Source organism: Cucurbita pepo, chromosome 10, assembly GCF_057944985.1.
Source record: "Cucurbita pepo subsp. pepo isolate OVF chromosome 10, ASM5794498v1, whole genome shotgun sequence".
NCBI classification, from domain to species: domain Eukaryota; kingdom Viridiplantae; phylum Streptophyta; class Magnoliopsida; order Cucurbitales; family Cucurbitaceae; genus Cucurbita; species Cucurbita pepo.
In genome coordinates, this window is record NC_141807.1 from 3,676,277 (window position 1) to 3,695,959 (window position 19,683).

Below are 19,683 nucleotides of genomic sequence, written 5' to 3' on the forward strand. Positions count from 1 at the left end.
AGAGGTTTGTAAATTTATTTGGTAGACTTTATAAATAATTTCTTTATGATTTTTTTTTTTTTTTTTTTTTTTAAATTCTAGTCGTAAATAGCAAAGGAACAATATACCTTTTAAAAAAGGGCCGATATCTGCGGGGACAAGTGGCGGACCATTGCCCTCCAATTAGGCGGCGTGGGACCATAAAGCGGCAGTGTATTACGGTTCCCATCTCCTTATTCCGCCATTGAAGGACAGCTTAAAGAAACACACACACACACAACAAAAATAAAATTAATGAAGGAACAAACTTAAAGGAAATTGAATAGCTCTGCTTCCTAGTTCTTTTTGCCAACTCCTCCACCGCCGCGACACATGGGTCACTTAGATCCGTCAGCACCCATCATAATTAATCCCAAATTAAGCTCCCATCAAGAACAACTTCGCCCCATCTTGTTAATTCTTAATGGGTCCAAGACAGTTCAGTACCAGACAGAAAGATTCGAGAATGGAAGGCATGGGGGACTGGACAAGCAGCAAGATCGCATAACATTGGAGAAAAACTCCATTGGCGAAATAATTGAAGTTCATGAAAGATCAAAATTGAAACAAATTTGATTCATAAAACTGGGTAGGAATCAAAGGGGATGTTGGTTTTCCTTTGGACTTCACATGAGCCATTAAAACCCAGGAAAAGCTTGGGGGTCACATGGTGTTTGGTAGAGGTGGGACATGCTCTACACAGATACCCAGACAACAGTGGCATATGGAGACATCACGGCATGTCGTTTATCTTTCCGTTTCCTTACGAAAATGGGCCACAAACAATGCTCTTCATATCATTCTCCAGTCAAAATCCCTGCTCTGTTCTACTTCTAATGAACTTAAATGTAAGAACTTTAATAAAATATTAAGACATTTGTTCATCACAGAAATTCTGTTAAAAAAAACATTCTTAAGGACATATTAACTTAATGACGTAATGAAAGACGTTCATTTATTGCTGTTTATTTTCTTACTCCCAGTTTTAGGAGGTCATTATAGTTACGGCATCTTTTAGTAATTCACTTTTTGTGTAGTGTAGTTCGCATCTACGGTGGTTAGTGAACTGTGGTGGCTTTCGACACTTGTGACTGTCGGTGGGTGGAGGCTGTATATAAAGCCACGCATATGGGTTCCATTAATTCGCAGTCATCGGAGGCTCGGATCTGAGTGCCGTGTTCTAACGGGGAATGAGCTATGTGGTAGCTAATGCTTGGAACAGACAAGAAATAAAAGCCTCTCTTGTTCTTGGTGGGTTTTAGATCTCTCTGCATTTCAACTTTCCCTTCATCCCCAAGAAAGTTTTGGGTCTGTTTTTTAGCTCAGAATGGCAACCAACTCGGTTTCCAAGCTCTCAATGTTCGTTTTGGGGCTGTTTTGGCTTCTGGGTGTTCAGCTTGTTCAATGTAGTGTGACATATGATAGAAAGGCCATCTTGATCAATGGGCAGAGGAGAGTCCTCTTCTCTGGCTCCATACATTACCCAAGAAGCACTCCTGAGGTACCCATTTCTCTTCCCTTTTTGCTTTATGGTGGGAATGTTTCTGATTTTTGGAGAACTGAAATGTCTGTAGATGTGGGAAGATCTGATTCAGAAAGCCAAAGAAGGTGGTCTTGATGTTGTTGAAACCTATGTGTTCTGGAATATCCATGAGCCTTCCCCTGGCAATGTACTGTAACTTCTCCATCTAAACTTCATTTTTTTGTTTCATTTTGAACTTCTCTTCAAGAATCTTTTGTTTTTCCTTCTCATTTTGTTCGTCCTCTATGCTTTCAGTACAATTTTGAAGGGAGATATGATCTGGTGAGGTTCATAAAAACCATTCACAAAGCTGGACTCTACGCAAACCTACGCATTGGACCTTATGTTTGTGCAGAGTGGAACTTCGGGTACCTCCTCCTTATCATCTCCATATCTCTTTTTGTCTCTCCACAGTTAAAATTAATGGTTTCTGAACTTCAAACGTTTCCTGCAGAGGCTTTCCTGTTTGGCTGAAGTATGTCCCAGGCATTAGCTTCAGAACAGATAATGAACCTTTCAAGGTATGTTCATATGCATGCCTTTTTAATCTCTCTATGCTTTAGCTAAAGTACTTTTGATATCCATGGGGCTGTGTTTGTTTGGTTTGTTCTTGCTATTTCAGAGAGCAATGCAGGGATTTACAGAAAAAATTGTGGGGATGATGAAAAGTGAAAACTTGTTTGAGTCCCAAGGTGGCCCCATCATTCTCTCTCAGGTACTAATATCTAAGATTATCTAATGGACACTAAACGTTGTAGAAATGCAGCTCTAATTCGAGCGAATAATTGATCTTGTAGATTGAGAATGAATATGGAGTACAGAGCAAGCTATTTGGGGCTTCTGGGAAAAATTATATGACATGGGCGGCAAAGATGGCTGTAGGACTGGGAACTGGAGTCCCATGGTTGATGTGCAAGGAAGAGGATGCCCCAGATCCAGTGGTTAGCCCTTCTCTTATCTATTGTGGAGTGCTTAGCCCTTCTCTTCTCTTAACAAAGGCTTATCTGAGAAACCCTGGTTTTGTCTGTCACAGATTAATACATGCAATGGCTTTTACTGCGATGCATTCTCTCCTAATAGACCTTACAAGCCTTCAATGTGGACAGAGGCTTGGAGTGGCTGGTGTGTAGCAGCCCTCCTCTCATCTCATTTTAGTCATCCACCTTTTGATCGTCTGAAAGGTTCTCATTTCTCTGATTTGCCTTGACAATCCTGTAGGTTTAATGAGTTTGGGGGTCCAATTCACCATCGACCAGTTCAGGATTTGGCGTTCGCTGTTGCTCGGTTCGTTCAGAAAGGAGGGTCGTTTATTAACTATTACATGGTTGGTTTTCTGTGACACAAGCATTACTTTGTTCTGAACTGTTATCTTATAAGATTCTCATCCCTTCCTGTGACAGTACCATGGTGGGACGAACTTTGGACGTACAGCCGGAGGACCTTTCATCACTACCAGCTATGACTACGATGCTCCGATAGATGAATATGGTGAGAATTGAGAAACTAAAAGGAACAAGCTCATGACTGAAGAAAGCCACTGTGTTTTTTTCACATGTTAGCCCCCGTGGATTAACATAGCTGTTTAAAGAAAGTTAGGAAATATACAAAAAACGCTACGATTAAGTTCCAATGTCGTTGATGGCTGAAAATACTTACATTGATTGCTTGGTTATAAAACTATGATAGGCTTGATCAGGCAACCGAAGTATGGTCACTTGAAGGAGCTTCATAGGGCGGTGAAGATGTGCGAGAAAGCTTTAGTTTCAGCAGATCCAATTGTGACTTCATTAGGGAGCTCTCAACAGGTACTTTTACTCAACAGTCCATAATTCTGATCTCTCGCCATTTAAGCTTAACCAAAGTTACTGAGGCTCGACCTTCAATATCTCCAGGCTTATGTCTACACATCAGAATCAGGAGGCTGTGCAGCTTTTCTTTCAAATTATGACACAAATTCAGCTGCAAGAGTGATGTTCAATAACATGCACTATAATTTACCTCCATGGTCCATCAGTGTTCTTCCTGATTGCAGAAATGTAGTTTTCAATACTGCCAAGGTTTGGAAACATTTCCTTGCATTTTAGTTTAGACTTCAGTAGGCTCTGGTTTCGCGGCTCACCTTGATTTTGTTTTTGACCTGTTTTCCAGGTCGGAGTTCAAACATCACAACTGGAAATGCTACCAACAAATTCTCCAATGCTCTTATGGGAAAGCTACAACGAAGACGTTTCTTCCGAGGATGATAGCATGACAATGACTGCTTCTGGTTTACTGGAGCAGATAAATGTTACCAAAGACACTAGTGACTACCTATGGTATATTACTAGGTGAGACCACTTCTTCCTTCCGCTCTTGCTTGCTTACAATTGAATTCTTTAGATGAAAGTCATTACATGTTTAAAACAGGAATTGCATATTGAACAGGCCATAATATTCTCTTTTTGTCCCTTCAGTGTAGATATTGGCTCAACAGAATCCTGCCTGCACGGTGGAGAACTCCCCACACTGATTGTTCAGTCAAGTGGACATGCCGTGCATGTCTTTATCAATGGGAGGCTTTCAGGTACAGTACTATCTCATTCTTCTTGGATGCCTCCAACCATCATGAAAGCAAGAAGTTTTAATAAATATGGGTTGGTTATCAGGTTCTGCCTTCGGGTCTAGAGAAAATCGAAGATTCACTTACACGGGCAAAGTCAATTTTTGGGCTGGACGAAACACGATTGCACTCCTGAGCGTCGCTGTGGGACTGCCAGTGAGTTTATTCCTTTGTTTTTCTCATAGTTGTCCATTTCAATAAAGGGGTCTCACCTTTTGCTTGTTTTACTAAACCATAAAAGCATGATGCTCTCATCACTCCCCCAAGATAATTGAAAACATAATTGAAAACTTAATTGAAAACTGCTTTCTAGTATGTTTTTTGGGTTTCCCCCTATTTGTTGGTAATGATACATTTTGAATTGTTGTTGTTGAAGAATGTTGGGGGACACTTTGAGAAGTGGAACACGGGGATCTTAGGTCCAGTTGCTCTTCATGGACTTGATCAAGGAAAATGGGACTTGTCCTGGTCGAAATGGACCTACAAGGTTTGATCACTTAACTCCCAGCTTGCTTCTCGAGTGTTATGATTTCATCTCCGAAAAACTTTTTCCTCACTCTTAAATCCAAAATAGGTCGGGCTGAAAGGAGAAGCCTTGAATCTCGTATCTCCAAATGGTATATCTTCAGTCGAATGGATTGAAGGATCATTGGCTGCACAAGCACCGCAACCACTGACTTGGCACAAGGTAACTGTTGACCCCGAATTCATCTCGATTTTACTATCAAAGATGAGATAACCCTTAAAAGTATGAACCTTACCATTTTCACTTGCAGAGTAACTTCGATGCACCTGAAGGAGCTGAGCCATTGGCTTTAGACATGCGGGGAATGGGAAAGGGTCAGATATGGATTAATGGACTGAGCATTGGCAGATACTGGACTGCATACGCTGCTGGAAACTGTGATAAATGCAATTATGCTGGAACCTTTAGACCTTCGAAGTGTCAGCAAGGCTGTGGCCAGCCGACACAAAGATGGTAACTTCTTCACATTAGGGAAACTTATCAATACTGAAGAATGAGTTTCTCTTACATAGTCCAACTATATTTCATTTTCAGGTACCATGTGCCTCGTGCTTGGTTGAAGCCAAAAGACAATCTGTTAGTAGTCTTTGAGGAACTCGGAGGGAATCCCACAGGCATCAGCTTGGTGAAGAGATCAGTGACTAGTGTCTGTGCCGACGTCTCTGAATTCCATCCAACTCTTAAGAACTGGCACATCGAAACCTACGGAAAGTCAGAGGATTTACATAGACCCAAAGTTCATCTTAGGTGTTCTACAGGTTATTCCATAACTTCCATCAAATTTGCAAGCTTTGGAACTCCATTAGGAACCTGCGGGAGCTACCAGCAAGGAACTTGCCACGCTCCTATGTCATATGATATTCTAGAGAAGGTACCAAAAAACAAAGATCCATTTTTGTTTTTCTTCTTCTTCTTTCACTGTATTTACTTATCCCCACTCATATTGTCATCCCTTTTCTACAGAGGTGTGTAGGGAAGCAAAGATGTGCTGTTACCATATCCAATACTAACTTTGGGCAAGATCCATGTCCAAATGTTTTGAAGCGACTATCGGTCGAAGTTGTATGTGCTCCAATGACTACGGCAGCCGAACCCAACTGGAAGGGTTGATTGGATTGGTTGAAAAGGGGAGATTTAGCTTCTCATGAAGGGTGGCATGGTTCAATTACCATTAAAAAGAGTGAGCAAAAGGATGATAGGGTTACAGCAGCAGTACTTTTCCAATTAGTATCTGATGATTTGGTTTTCATATTGAGTTTTTCGTCAAGGGTGTGTGTGGTGCCAAAGGCTGTAGGGGTTCTTAGAGGTATAGGTCGTAGAGTATGTAAATCCCGGGGTTCTGCAATCTAAGGCCCTGAGGTGAATCTCAATTCCCATTCCTGGCATTTTAACTGGAAATGGGTTCTGGGAAAGATAGGTAATTTATTTCAGTTTGTTATATTGGGGAAAAATGAAACCCCATTCAGGATATTGTAATGACCTGGTGTGACAAGTGCCTCCTGTAATACAAGGCCAGTTTGAAGGGGGAAAAAATTCTTGACATTCTGCTTTCTAAATGCCCCTTTTTTTCTACATCTCTATTTCATGTATAGAATATGAAATTCCTTTCTTGGGGTAAAGTACTGGAAGATAAGATCCTAACATTCAGATTCCTCAAGATATGGAGAAGGGTATAATTTCATTCCAAAATGCACGACTCTAATGTCAAATCGAATTTAACTAATCAGAATTACCCATAAAATACATTAACCAAATCTTCCTCCTAAAGAATCGTCTTCCTGTTCTTTCAATAACAGATTCCCACATCCCAATTATACTAATGCAACAATAACATTGTTTTTTCAACTCAAGAGAAAGAAGAAAAGACAAACAATAAAAGCCACTTCGAAAGGGAGAATATACCGTGTTCTTCTAACAACAAAGCGAGCGGATAGGAGCTGGTAATCAAGTATAGAAAATTTAAGCGGTTTCATAGTATAATGAAGTTGTTTATATCTCTACTTCAGAGCCCAATTGTCGTTGGTGAATATCAGGCAGAAGAAGTAGCAGCCATGTGCTTGAATACAGTCTGCTGCAGTTCTTCCTTCTTAGCTCCAACCACTTTGTCCACAATTCTTCCCTCTTTCAGGAACATAAAAGTAGGCATGGCCTCCACCCCCCAATCTTTAGCTACCGACTGCACCATTCAACGCATTTTAACTAAAGCTACACACACACACACAGAAAATCCAGAGGAGGATTTATAAATTGTGATTTATAGTACCTCCAGATCATCAACATCAACCTTGAGAAATGTGACACTGGGAAATTTCTGAGCAAGCTCGTCTAGAAAAGGCGCAATGAACCGACACGGACCACACCATGATGCAGTGAAATCCACCACTATCTGCATCAATTCTAACACTCGTGAACAAAATCCTACTATATCTGATATGTACAGTAAGTTAAAATGTCAAACTCAATAATAGGTAGTTCCAACTACATGAAGATTGCTTCTATTCTGGTGAGAAAATGATTGGTGGTGAAATTTAGAAAAGGACTGGATTGGAAATGGCTTCGTATAAGCATATGATCTCAATGTAGTAAATGTCTACTACAGATGTATCCAATTGGTTTGCTTTGCTTTGCTTTGGAAAGCAATAAGTGGGAGACAAAAATGGTATTGATTGTTCAATAAAGAAAAGGAAGCACGAAAGATTCGAAACATGTCACAATTTGATTACTACTTTTTCTACCATACCACAAAAAAGCAAAGAAAAAGAACGGAAAAGTTTTCTGGAGCATATCAAGATGAGTTTGAAATACGCAACGCAGAATGCAATGAGCGGATCAAATCAAGTAATACCGATACATTGAAATCAATGAACATACTGGCGATTAAATCAAGGTAATGCGAAGAACACAAAGTTGAAGAGGAATCGAAATGGTTGTACCAGTTCCTGAGAGGCATTGCCCTTCTGAATTTGGTGGTTCCATGAATCAATGGTGTTGCAGTGGATGACTCGTCCCTCTGCTACTGCCATATCTCCTTCGTTTCCTTCTCTACTTTTACGAATCTCTGATAAAACCGACACACCAAACAGATTTTGATCACTGCGAGAATTTCTCCTTTAAATAGGTAAAGAGAAATGCTTTTTTTACACAGAATTGGACCTTTCTTTCTGATTAATCACGATTTTGCCACCCCAATTTATGGACCGCTTTCAAATGAAATTCCATGCAACGTTTTCTCTTCCCGACGTAGATTTATTATTATTATTTATTATTATTATTATTATTATTATTATTCATTTCTTTTTGGAACGCGCGTGAAAAGTTTCATTTTCACGCTTACAATTCATAAACGCCGTCAAATTCTTGTGATTAAATCCACCTGTATGAGCCACACCTTTTAAAAAAAATTAATTATATAATTTCTTATTATTCACCATATTCATATCTCATCAGACTTTTATAAGTGTATTTCTATTATGGTACAAGTCTCTCTTGTACCATTCATTCCAATTGGCTCTAGCCAAATACAAAATGATAATGATTTCACGCTCAAAACTCAAAACAATGCTAGACAAACATTTATATATGCATAGCAATACTAATTCTCATACATGAATCAAAGGAACACTCTGGTTGATGATTCATGTACCAATATGAATTCAATAAATTCATAAATTAAGATGGAAAAGGAACAAAAAGTATTCCTAATCTAAATCTTCCCGACAATTTTCCACTCTTAGATGAAAATTTTAGAAAAAAAACAATTTGACTATAATTATTATTATTTTTATAAAAGCATTTAATTAGAAATTATTGTAATATTTGATTCAGATATTGATTTGATTAAAAGTACTTTTATGATTGATGTTTATTTTTTGGAAAGTATTTTTACAATCATGAAAGTAATAATAAAAAAAAAAAAAAAGTGTTAAACAACATATAAGAGAGGAAACAAAAAGTGGTAAACAAAAGATATGGCATGAGAAAGAAAAAAAAAAAAGGAGGGAAATAAAAATTTAAGAAAAGTTTCAAATAATAATAATAATAAATGTTAGAAGAGACAAGAGGGAAATGAAAATTCGAGAGAAAAAAATTTAAAAGCTAAAAATAATTAATGATAGAAAAAGACAAATTTTTAGAATGAAAAAGTTGACTTTTAACATCATTTTTGGGCCAAGTAAAATATTTCTTAAAAATTTCTCAAATATACCCTAACTAAAAAATAATTTAAAGTCATTTATTTCATATATATATATATTAAACTATATGGTAAATGAATTTCCCTTTTAATCATATAGTCCACTTTGGATGGCTTGTGAAGCGCGAGAATTTTTTTATTAGCCACACAAATGGTCTTTCCATGGACCAACCACTACGGGATCACTCTTTTTCATTATTCATTTTGACCATTTTTTTTAAAAAGCTACTTTAATTCACACTATGAGTTTAATGGCATATATGCCTCTCACCAAACTCATCCAACCATTTATAAAAAAAAAAAAAAAAAAAAAAAAAAAAAAAAAAAGAACATTTTTCATACATTAGAAATATAAAAAAAAAAAAAAAAAATGTTGTGCGGTTCCTATGCTTAATTGAAAATGTCGGCAACATTTTCTACAAATGCCCCATTGTAAACAATTACTTTCAGTGTTCACGTGTGATTACTATTAATAAATTAAATTATTTAAGCTTTTTCAACATTAAGATAAAATTAATGAAATTGATGAATTCTAGCTAATAATGTTTAAATCTAATCTTTGTATTTACGAGTTTAATTTGGTAATTTAATATAATTAAAGTCAAATATCCATAATTCAATTTAATTACGGGCTGGCATTTTCTTGTTTTAGTTTTTATGAATTAATATCCAAAATAGAAAACGAATATTCGGAAGTGTTTACGTATAAGACCACCCGTTGTACCGTTCATGCACTGGCTATAAACAATTTACTTTATTTATTTATTTGTTTTGGGAACAGGGCAAGTTATCTCTTTACCTATAAAATTGGAAGTAATTTTGGTTCGGTTTTACCCTCGAAACCCCTTCATTCTTCGGCTCCCATCCTCCAATTGCCCTGCCATGGCTGCTGGTTCGGAGCTCGTTTCTCTGCTTCTATTGCTCTCTATTGCCAATCTCTGCAATGGAGGCATTACCAGTAGATACACGAGAAAACTTGAAGCTTCTGTCGATATGCCTGCAGAAGCTTTCCCCCCGCCCGGCGGTTACAACGCACCAGAACAGGTCTCGCCCAATCGAAACTCGATCTCGAAGGATTTCAGATGCTATCTTTTTTCGGCAGTTTTTTTTTTTTTATATTGCTTTGGTGAATTTGCAGGTCCATATAACACAGGGAGATCGTGATGGCAGAGGCGTTATAATTTCTTGGGTGACGCCATTGTCGCCCAAACCTAATGTTGTTAGATATTGGGCAGCGGATTGCGATGAGAAACATGCCGACGAATTAAAAGCTAGAACCACTACTTACAAATATTACAATTACACTTCCGGATTCATCCACCATGCCACCATTAAGAAGCTCAAGGTTCGTTCTCTTCTCGTTCTGGTCTTTGAGTCTTATGCCTTTTCCTGATTTCCAGTTTGGTTTCGAAAATTGTATTGCAGTACGGTACCAAATACTTCTATGAGCTTGGGAGTGACAATGTGACGCGTCGGTTTTTCTTCACAACGCCTCCCATGGTTGGTCCTGATGTCCCGTACACATTCGGCATCATTGGTAATAGTTTGTCGCTTTCTTCCTCGCACATGATTCGGTCGCATCTTCCTGTTTTGATTAATCGGCATCAGTAATTGCATTATCTCCGCAGGCGATCTTGGACAGACTTATGATTCGAATCAAACGTTTGAGCATTATTATTCAAATCCTAAGGGACAAGCTGTGCTGTTCGTCGGAGATCTTTCTTATGCCGACAATCATCCGTTTCACGACAATAGGAAGTGGGATACATGGGGTCGATTTGTCGAGAAGAGCACTGCGTATCAGCCGTGGATTTGGACCGCCGGTAACCACGAAATGGATTTTGCTCCAGAAATTGTAAGAACATAACATAACAGAACAAGAACATTTATATCTTCTATTTCTACTTGAATTTTGGAGTCAATTTGACTTTGTTGTTTCAGGGAGAAAAAACCCCTTTTAAACCTTTTACGCGTCGGTATCACGTCCCTTACAGATCAGCACAAAGCACATCCCCTCTCTGGTATTCCATCAAGCGTGCATCTGCCTACATTATAGTCCTTTCTTCTTACTCTGCTTACGGTATGTGTTGATTGATTGATTTGTGATTTGGGTGTTCAATTACTGTAAAAAAAAAAAAAAAAAAAAAAAGCTCAGAATGGAGCTTTGTTGATCTTTCAGGAACATATACTCCACAATATGAGTGGCTACAGAAGGAGTTTACGAAGGTGAATAGAGAGGAGACTCCGTGGTTGATTGTTATGGTTCATTCTCCTTGGTATAATAGTTACGAGTACCATTATATGGAAGGGGAGAGCATGAGGGTCATGTTTGAGTCCTGGTTTGTTCAAAACAAAGTTGACCTTGTTCTTTCTGGCCATGTCCATGCTTATGAGCGTTCGGTATTTCAGCTTCCTCCTTTCTCCTGTTATTATTTGCTTTGAAGTAATTTGTTTTGGTAATTTTGTGAGATGAGGATTTGATAAATATCAAGTGAAGTAATGTTTTGTTTGTGGTAGGAGCGAGTGTCCAACGTGAGATACAACATAACAAATCGATTAAGCACTCCAATTAGAGATACTAATGCACCAATATACTTAACAGTCGGTGATGGCGGAAATATTGAAGGCCTGGCTAATCGGTGAGTATCATTATATGTTCTTATCTTCTTCTTTTTACCCCTTTTAACCATAGGAATTGTTTTGATGGTATGTTCAAACGAACAACCCTTAAACAGGTACGAAATAATTGGTTATTTCTTTTTGAGCCTCTGATTTTTAGTTGGTGATATTTTTTAATGTAGGAGACTAGTCTTATATAGTAGGAGACCTTTAAAAAGTACTATTTGTTTTAAAATTAATAATTGGATCAACCATCAACTTTTGGCACGACAACACGCATCTTTATCAATAAAGTTACCCCACTCTTCAAATCTGTTTTGGGTATCAAAGGAAAATGTCCTCTTGTAGTTTGAATGTACAGAGGTTGTGTTTGGTTTTTTCAGGTATACAGAACCACAACCAAGCTACTCAGCATATAGGGAGGCAAGCTTTGGACATGCAATGCTTGAAATAAAGAATAGAACTCATGCATATTATACATGGCACCGCAACCAAGATGCTGAGCCTGTTGCTGCCGATTCACTTTGGATATATAACAGACACTGGTACCCTGAAGATGAGAGTTCTCAATAGCTTTTGATGAAGAAGCTTTCCCTGTGTGTTTGTCGTGTTTGGTAGTGCTTTTGAATTTCATTCGAGTCTGTCAATAAGATAGGTGGTTGCCTTTCATTTTTAACCTTATTATGGTTTGTTAATTACCATCTTGTTGTTCACAGAACATATAATAAAATAACTAAAATTGACACCATTTGTTTTGTTGGTGGTCTCATTTTCCGCCAAATGCTATACTCTCATACGCATTCCTTGTTCATGAAAAAACCAAACGTTGAAGCTTTAAATGGACATCTTGAATTCCAAATACACTCTCCAAAGGAACAAATTGGGTGGAAGAAATGTTCCGAACGAACTTCGGCTAAACATTTTCTCATGAAGATGTGAAAAACTCTTTTTAATGTGAAGATGTGAAAAACTCTTCTTAATGTATGCGTTTTAAAAGTGTGAAGTTGACGCCCGACACTGAATTATGTGATAGCAAAGATGCAGCCCCCAGCAAGGATGTATGCCCCTAAACAGTCTGGACTTATTTGACATTTTTTAAAATCCACGAACTCTCTATCAAGAGTCTAAGACGGTAGATAAATTAATTTTAATCACCTTCAATTTAAAGAAAATAACATCAGTGCTTCTACCTTTAAGAGTACATATAGCTTTATATATATATATATATATAATAATTTCCAGCTAAACATCATAAACTATGTGGAGACTCGAAATTAAGCTGAACATGGCTTAGCCCAATTGAATCCTCTCGAGACCCCAAGCCTATCACCATCTATCTAGAGGACGGATCCGCCCAACTAAATTGTTGTTGAGAAGCCCAGCTCGAACGTTTGGGCCAGTCGTGAGCAAGCCCAATTGTTTAAGTACCGGCAAAGTATCAAACCGCTGTACGTAGCGGCGTCGTCTCCGTCGCATCTCGTGTTGAAGGGCCGAGGGCGTTCTCCTCCTCCTTAATTTGGTGAAATTTTGGAGGCAACTATTGCTTTGATTGCCTGAGTGTGAGGAAGGACCTAATATTTTCCGCGGTGAACTGTGAATCTTCCGATAGAACCTACAGAAGCTGAAGGTCAAAGAGAATCGAACAACATGAGGAAGCGAGATTTAGCCATTCTTATGCTCTCAGCCTTCGCTATTTTCTTCTCCCTTCAGGTTTGCGATTTTCTTCTTTTTTTTTTTTTTTTTTTTTTTTTTTTTTCTAATTTGTGCTCGTTGCTGTTAGTTATCGAAGAGAGTAGTTGATCAGGACTTCTTTTGACTTCATCTATTGGCGTTCCTTGATTTTGGAAATTTGTTGCTGTTTAGACGATACTGTGTTGTGAATTTGCATTTACCATCTCAATTTCGTACAAGAGTGACTTATTGTTGCGTTTCACTTGAATTTCAGCACGAGGGCGATTTCTCGTTTAGGGAGGCGTGGATGCATCTGACTGATGAGTACCCAATCAAGTATGAGGGAGATCGTCTCCCGCCACCAGTCGTGGCCGATCTTAATGGCGATGGAAAGAAGGAGGTTCTTGTTGCGACGCACGATGCTAAAATTCTGGTAATCACGAGTCCCGTACCACATTCATTTTGTTTTATCCAATCACGCGTGTTTTCTTATGGAGCAACTGGGCCGGTTATTTAGCCTGCTGCAATGTGAAATGTGTATATTTTCTTTCTGCAACATATGGTTGTTGGATTTGGAGAACATTTTGCTGGCTTCTGGGGCGTTTTGTTAGTCAATCGGCCATGTAGTTTGGTTTAATGAACTTTGAGTGGTCGTCTCAGGTTTTGGAACCCCACAGTAGGCGAGTAGACGAGGGATTTAGTCATGCACGTGTACTGACAGAGGTCTCTTTGTTGCCTGCTAAAGTACGCATTTCATCTGGTAGACGTCCTGTAGCCATGGCTACTGGAGTTATTGATCGGCATCCTAGACAGGGGCAACCAGTGACACAAGTTCTTGTTGTTGTTACATCCGGTTGGTCTGTGATGTGTTTTGATCACAATCTCAAAAAGTTATGGGAAACAAATCTGCAGGTTTGATTTTACGAGATGTCTGCAATGTTCAGTGTCCTTGAATATCCTGTATTTTCTTTTTTCTATCATTCTCTTTGGATCATTTCGCTTACTAATAGCCTAGTTCTTGGTGGCATTTGACAGGAGGATTTTCCACATAATGCTCACCACAGAGAGATCGCGATCTCTATAAGCAATTATACCCTAAAGCATGGTGATTCAGGATTGGTTATCGTTGGTGGAAGAATGGAAATGCAGCCACATGTATGTCTTATTGCAATATGGTTACTTAAGATGCATTTTATTTATTCACTCCTTATACTAGTTGGAATGCTACCGGATTTGTGTTTTTCCCTCTATGGTCAATATCAGGAAATTTTCAATTGGTTCAATCATATAGCTAATAATTAATCTACTGCAGATAGGATGTTGCTAAAATAAACCAATTCATAATGCCTTTTTATTGAGTATTCACCACTATGCAATCAACATGCCTTACCAAATTTATTCCATGTAGATTTTTATGGATCCCTTTGAAGAAATTGGAATTGCAGAAAAGAACGCTGAGCAGCACAGAAGAAGTGCTACTGAAAAGGAGGTACGAGCTTTTTTTTTACCTTTTTTTTCTTTTCTTTTCTTTTTTATCAAGAACGTTTGAAGTGTCTCTTTCATCTGCCTTCTGTGTGGAAAATGCTGATGATCAAGAGAACTGGGGTTTTGAAAAGAATAAACTGTTTTGTGTTTTTATGCTGTTTAGTGATGAGATTGCTCTTCTGAACTTTGGAAAGCTTTTTACTTAATTCTATAGTTGATAGATTGTACATTTTCTGTTAAATTAAATATTAGCAGAAGATGGTTAATGATGAGTAAATGCATTCTATGTAGACTTCTGAGAACTCCGGGACAGTAGATTTACGTCATTTTGCATTTTATGCATTTGCTGGTCGATCTGGTGTGCAGCGATGGAGCAGGAAGAATGAGGTGATTCTACTTATTATCTGTTTCTTGCTCTTTCATATTATTTTTTGGGAATTTCTTCACTGGGCACAGTTATTTCAGCAGAAAAATAGTCATTCCTTTTTGTGGAGGAGCTACAATTAGTTACTCTCTGTAGATAGGCATTCACTTCTTATTAATTATTTTATCTTCATGTTTCAGAACATTGAGGCACATTCTTCAGATGCATCTCAGTTAATTCCACAACATAATTACAAGCTTGATGTTCATTCTTTGAATGCTCGACAACCTGGAGAGGTATGGCCCATTAGACTGATTCTTGTACTGGCATTGATTAATTCTGTTAAAATTTCACGAATAAGCTAATATTTAATGAACACTAGTCACAAGTTTTTACTCTGTGCGAGAAGCTCCTAAAGCTTTGAAATTGCAGTTTGAGTGCAGGGAATTTAGAGAGTCAATCCTTGGAGTTATGCCACACCACTGGGTAAGGTTAAACGTACTTTTCCATTGGCATTTTCTGGTAAACAATTGATTGCTTTTATAATGTGTGTTGATCTTTCGAGCAGGATAGGAGAGAAGACACCATGTTAGAGTTGGCTCACTTCAGGCGACATAAAAGGAAGGCACTGAAGAAAACATCTGGAAAATCAGTTAACTATCCTTTTCACAAGCCTGAGGAAAACCATCCTCCAGGGAAGGACTCAAGTAAAAGGATTCCCAAAATTATTGGTAGTGCTGCAAACATGGCTGGTTCAGCTAAAACTAAGAAGGTACTCTCCATTGTCTTTATTGCATTATGATGTATAAATTCTTGAATCTTAAACAAAATAGAGCTCTGGAAATCATGGACCCATATGGCAGTAACAAAGCCAGCATATCTGACTTCAGAGAGTTAAATGTCAGAAACCTCATCTTTGAAACAATATTTTTGTTTTTCCCCCAACTGCTGTATTTCTAATATTAGGAACTCTCTTCTTGAAAGACCTTGACTTTAAAAAGCTTTAACTTTTTAGCACAGCTCAAATCCTAGTCTCTGTGGGCAAGCTAAGCTTTTAGATGACACTTTCAGGTTCCTGATCCTTGTTTTTTCTTTTGTCTGAAGGATTTTTTTTTTCCTATAGGAAATATAGTTTGAGCTAAAACTAATATTAGATAAAACTGTTCCATTTTATAGTACAACAAAAGTTAGGGGTGAGGATTTGAACCTAAATGCCTTAACCGTTAGGATATGCTCGTGTTAGCATAGAACTGTTCTGTATCTTCAATTATTATTATTTTTTGCATAACCTATTATTTCATATGATGCAGCCTCTTCCTTATGTCCCTACCATAACTAACTATACCAAGCTTTGGTGGCTTCCTAATGTTGTTGTGGCTCATCAAAAAGAAGGGATAGAAGCTCTGCATTTAGCATCAGGGCGCACTGTTTGCAAGGTGTGCATCCATTAACTGCTAGATTTTCATGAATGTGTAATGGGCGTTTTGCATTTCATCACTATAATAAAAAGATATTTATTGGTTGCTACGAGAGAATCCTACATGTTATTCTTTTTCTGAAGATTTTTTCAAAAATATTTTTTTGGTTTAACCACTCATTTGATCTTTTAAGTTCATAACGCACACATGAATATTGAAAATTCTACTTTTAGTTAGCCTATGAAAACTACTTCTGCTGTTACTTATTAAAAACCATTATTGATTTTGCCAGCTGCATCTTCAAGAAGGTGGTCTTCATGCTGATATTAATGGAGATGGAGTCCTTGATCATGTTCAGGTGCACATGAGTTTTCTTTACATATTAATATATATATGGCTATGGGGCAAAATACTTGGTTCCCCAGTTATTGCAATGTGTGCGGTTCAGTTCTAAATAATCTTGTACTTTTTTTTTTTCATGTTAAGATACTTTTAGTTTTAGTATTTCTGATTTCATGGGGGAAATGGATATGTTTTTTAAATTTCATTTTAATTATTGTGCGTGGCTTTCCTTGATGAGTGAACTCTCAGATATCCCTGCATCAGCTGATTCAATTTTCTTTAGTATCTGACCTCCAAGTCTGATATTGCGTACATGTCTAACCTGGTTCCTGATTCTTGACCTTTTCAATTGCATGAGTTCAGATCCCGCTAATGTAGCCATTTTATAGACATTCAATTTTTAAAATCCTTAATGTGTAATAAAGAATCTGAATGCATATAATCTGAAAAGCATTTGGATACCGCTGTTGAAATTGTGTAGCATTTAACTTGCATGTTTTCATGCAGTCTACATTTAGTCTTAATTATTTCAATTTGGCAACGAATTTCAAATTATTGAAAATCCAGGCTGTTGGAGGGAATGGTGCTGAGCGCACTGTGGTCAGTGGATCAATGGAAGTTATTCAACCTTGTTGGGCTGTTGCAACCTCTGGGGTGCCTGTACGAGAACAACTATTTAATGCATCCATATGCCACTATTCCCCCTTCAACCTCTTCCAACACGGAGAACTTTCAAGATTTGGCCGTACTCCAGACATGGCTTCTTTAGAGGTTGCAACTCCCATTCTTATTCCAAGAAAAGATGGTCACAGGCATCGCAGGGGAAGCCATGGCGATGTTGTTTTCTTGACCAACCGGGGAGAGGTACTGGCAAATCAGCAACTATTTGAACCCATTTTTTGCGATTAATTTATTGTGTGTTTAATTTTATTTCTTTGCTCTATGTTTTTCATTCGCATTTTCTTTCCATTACATATGTTGTTTGACATGCTTAAATGAAAATATATCGTAACACTCCTTGTGAATTGTGTGCCCTGTTTCTTCATTACCGGTTCATCCTATAGGTCATAACAAGGGGGTGCTATTATGTTTAATCAAGAATTAGACTGCTCGGATTTAAACCTCCATAACAAATTTCAAGCATGTCAGTGAAATGCGAACATGAAAATAAATCACCTTTAATCTTTGCTTGTATTGTTTGGTTCCGTGTTTGTGCTATCAAAGTAACCAAAATCTTACATTTGGTTGAAAGTCTCTCATCTTGCTTGCAACCTTTTGCAATCAATAAATTGAATAGACTTCATTCCTCTTTATGTTTATATGAACCTGCAACCTTTACATCTCCCCATTTTCCTTCACCCATGTGATTTGATTGCCTTATGATGTATTGTTTGCTGCAGGTAACATCATATTCACCTGGATTGCATGGTCATGGTGCCGATTGGCAGTGGCAGATATCAACTGGTGCTACTTGGTCAAATCCTCCATCTCCATCAGGAATGATGGATGCTGGTACAGTGATTCCCACACTCAAGGCAATCTCCTTGCGAGTGGGCGACAGTCGAGAAATGGTCCTTGCTGCAGGAGAACAAGAAGCTGTAGTCATATCCCCAGGGGGAAGTGTACAAGCGTCGATTGATCTTCCCGCCTCGCCAACTCATGCCCTGATCTCCGAGGACTTCTCGAACGATGGTCTTACCGATATTATCCTTGTGACCTCTACTGGTGTGTATGGCTTTGTCCAGACCAGGCAACCAGGGGCCCTCTTTTTCAGCACGCTTGTTGGTTGCCTCATACTTGTAATGGGAGTCATATTCGTTACCCAACACTTGAATTCTATAAAGGGAAAGCCACGGCCATCCGCCAGTCGGTAAGCAAGTAAGAAACAGTCGAATGAAATGTTTTGGTTTAAGAGATATTAACGGAGGATCGCTATCGTTACGTCATTTTCGTATATTTGGAGATGTAATTTATACAGGAGAGTAGAATGTAAACCCATCAAAAGATTTTCAGCCTGAACCTTTTTTGTACCTTAGTTTGATTGTAGATTCCTTCCCCCCACCTCCATCTCTGTCAATTAAATTTGAACACTTTAGCACTGCAATCTGATCGATACTTCTGCCTAGATATATACTACATAATAGTGGCATTATCTGAGCTAAATTCCCTTGAATGTTTAAAATTCTTTTAAGCTGTGCCTGTGATCAAATGTATGCGTAATTAGGGGTGAAATTTTGCTTCCCTTGATTCATTCGAGTTGATGTTAGTGTAAAAGTATAGGAAAGTATTTGGAAGTAATAAGGAAGATGAAGTCTAATCTCCAGACTCACATCTCAAAAGTGAATCTACGAAAAGATCTCTGTTCCCATGTCCAACCCTACAAACCAACGCTGAAAGTAAAAGTACAGAGATTAGACAAGTTTGGGAAATTACATCCATACCCATCCTATTGTAAAACAATCTATAAAAATAAATAATATTAAAATGTATGAATATTAAAAAAATAAAAAGAAAAGGAAAGAGAGTTATGGAAGGAGAATGAATGATGAAGTGAGCAGAAAACTAGATTTCTTTTTCTTCTTTTCTAATGAAAAATAAGGCTGTTTTCGGGGGACAATTTCTGCTTCTATGACAAGAATTCAGTGAAAATATTTTGGATGGCTGTTTTTCCCTAAGATTTTTTTTTTTTTGAATTTTTTTTATTATGAAAATATGAATGGTGATTTCTTTTAAGAATAATCTCGAACGTGCTCTAGAACCGTTACACATTGTTAGCGGTGACTTTGAGCTGTTACAATAATGCTATTATATATTTATAATATGTCGAAACCTAATTTGATATTCAATATCCTAAGCTTACACAAACCCCTTGTAAGACCATCAATGACATACATGCTATCTCTTTTTTTTTAATTTTCATGCCTTGG

The 19,683-nt window shown here is 37.9% G+C and overlaps 4 protein-coding genes across 4 annotated transcripts; 3 read left to right on the top strand and 1 right to left on the bottom strand.

Moving 5' to 3' along the window:
- Positions 1-1,090: 1,090 nt before the first annotated feature.
- On the top strand, positions 1,091-6,189 carry LOC111803582 (beta-galactosidase 3). Its single transcript, XM_087127395.1, has 19 exons — positions 1,091-1,519; positions 1,593-1,688; positions 1,796-1,908; positions 1,995-2,061; positions 2,163-2,255; positions 2,338-2,481; positions 2,574-2,662; positions 2,759-2,864; positions 2,941-3,028; positions 3,227-3,345; positions 3,433-3,597; positions 3,689-3,867; positions 3,994-4,103; positions 4,186-4,295; positions 4,516-4,626; positions 4,714-4,827; positions 4,916-5,118; positions 5,200-5,536; positions 5,629-6,189. Exons 1-19 carry the CDS (start codon positions 1,346-1,348, stop codon positions 5,773-5,775), a joined length of 2,565 nt encoding a protein of 854 aa, XP_086983521.1. The 5' UTR covers positions 1,091-1,345; the 3' UTR covers positions 5,776-6,189.
- A 135-nt stretch (positions 6,190-6,324) lies between these two features.
- On the bottom strand, positions 6,325-7,824 carry LOC111803584 (thioredoxin H-type). Its single transcript, XM_023688062.2, has 3 exons — positions 7,599-7,824; positions 6,929-7,051; positions 6,325-6,841 (listed from the first exon to the last, which is right to left on the bottom strand). Exons 1-3 carry the CDS (start codon positions 7,686-7,688, stop codon positions 6,695-6,697), a joined length of 360 nt encoding a protein of 119 aa, XP_023543830.1. The 5' UTR covers positions 7,689-7,824; the 3' UTR covers positions 6,325-6,694.
- Positions 7,825-9,634: 1,810 nt separating this feature from the next.
- Positions 9,635-12,224, top strand: LOC111803540 (purple acid phosphatase 5). The gene is made up of 8 exons (XM_023687995.2): positions 9,635-9,901; positions 9,996-10,202; positions 10,283-10,394; positions 10,486-10,712; positions 10,799-10,937; positions 11,037-11,257; positions 11,375-11,496; positions 11,860-12,224. The coding sequence occupies exons 1-8, from the start codon at positions 9,740-9,742 to the stop codon at positions 12,047-12,049; spliced, it is 1,380 nt and encodes a 459-aa protein (XP_023543763.1). The 5' UTR covers positions 9,635-9,739; the 3' UTR covers positions 12,050-12,224.
- A 694-nt stretch (positions 12,225-12,918) lies between these two features.
- Positions 12,919-18,919, top strand: LOC111803539 (uncharacterized). Its single transcript, XM_023687993.2, has 13 exons — positions 12,919-13,186; positions 13,422-13,580; positions 13,808-14,059; positions 14,183-14,302; positions 14,556-14,636; positions 14,924-15,019; positions 15,197-15,292; positions 15,429-15,482; positions 15,565-15,768; positions 16,307-16,432; positions 16,707-16,772; positions 17,324-17,620; positions 18,157-18,919. Exons 1-13 carry the CDS (start codon positions 13,124-13,126, stop codon positions 18,628-18,630), a joined length of 2,088 nt encoding a protein of 695 aa, XP_023543761.1. The 5' UTR covers positions 12,919-13,123; the 3' UTR covers positions 18,631-18,919.
- Positions 18,920-19,683: the final 764 nt, after the last annotated feature.

Excerpts from the sequence above, each read along its gene's own strand:
- LOC111803540 (XM_023687995.2), top strand. The coding sequence starts at position 9,740 with ATGGCTGCTGGTTCGGAGCTCGTTTCTCTGCTTCTATTGCTCTCTATT. Across the intron at positions 9,902-9,995 it reads GTTACAACGCACCAGAACAG|GTCCATATAACACAGGGAGA; the intron begins GTCTCGCCCAAT and ends GTGAATTTGCAG. Across the intron at positions 11,258-11,374 it reads TCCATGCTTATGAGCGTTCG|GAGCGAGTGTCCAACGTGAG; the intron begins GTATTTCAGCTT and ends TGTTTGTGGTAG.
- LOC111803539 (XM_023687993.2), top strand. The coding sequence starts at position 13,124 with ATGAGGAAGCGAGATTTAGCCATTCTTATGCTCTCAGCCTTCGCTATT. Across the intron at positions 14,060-14,182 it reads TATGGGAAACAAATCTGCAG|GAGGATTTTCCACATAATGC; the intron begins GTTTGATTTTAC and ends GGCATTTGACAG. Across the intron at positions 16,773-17,323 it reads GAGTCCTTGATCATGTTCAG|GCTGTTGGAGGGAATGGTGC; the intron begins GTGCACATGAGT and ends TTGAAAATCCAG.
- LOC111803584 (XM_023688062.2), bottom strand. The coding sequence starts at position 7,688 with ATGGCAGTAGCAGAGGGACGAGTCATCCACTGCAACACCATTGATTCA. Across the intron at positions 7,052-7,598 it reads GCAATGCCTCTCAGGAACTG|ATAGTGGTGGATTTCACTGC; the intron begins GTACAACCATTT and ends GAATTGATGCAG. Across the intron at positions 6,842-6,928 it reads TTGATGTTGATGATCTGGAG|TCGGTAGCTAAAGATTGGGG; the intron begins GTACTATAAATC and ends TGAATGGTGCAG.
- LOC111803582 (XM_087127395.1), top strand. The coding sequence starts at position 1,346 with ATGGCAACCAACTCGGTTTCCAAGCTCTCAATGTTCGTTTTGGGGCTG. Across the intron at positions 1,689-1,795 it reads ATGAGCCTTCCCCTGGCAAT|TACAATTTTGAAGGGAGATA; the intron begins GTACTGTAACTT and ends CTATGCTTTCAG. Across the intron at positions 1,909-1,994 it reads TGTGCAGAGTGGAACTTCGG|AGGCTTTCCTGTTTGGCTGA; the intron begins GTACCTCCTCCT and ends CGTTTCCTGCAG.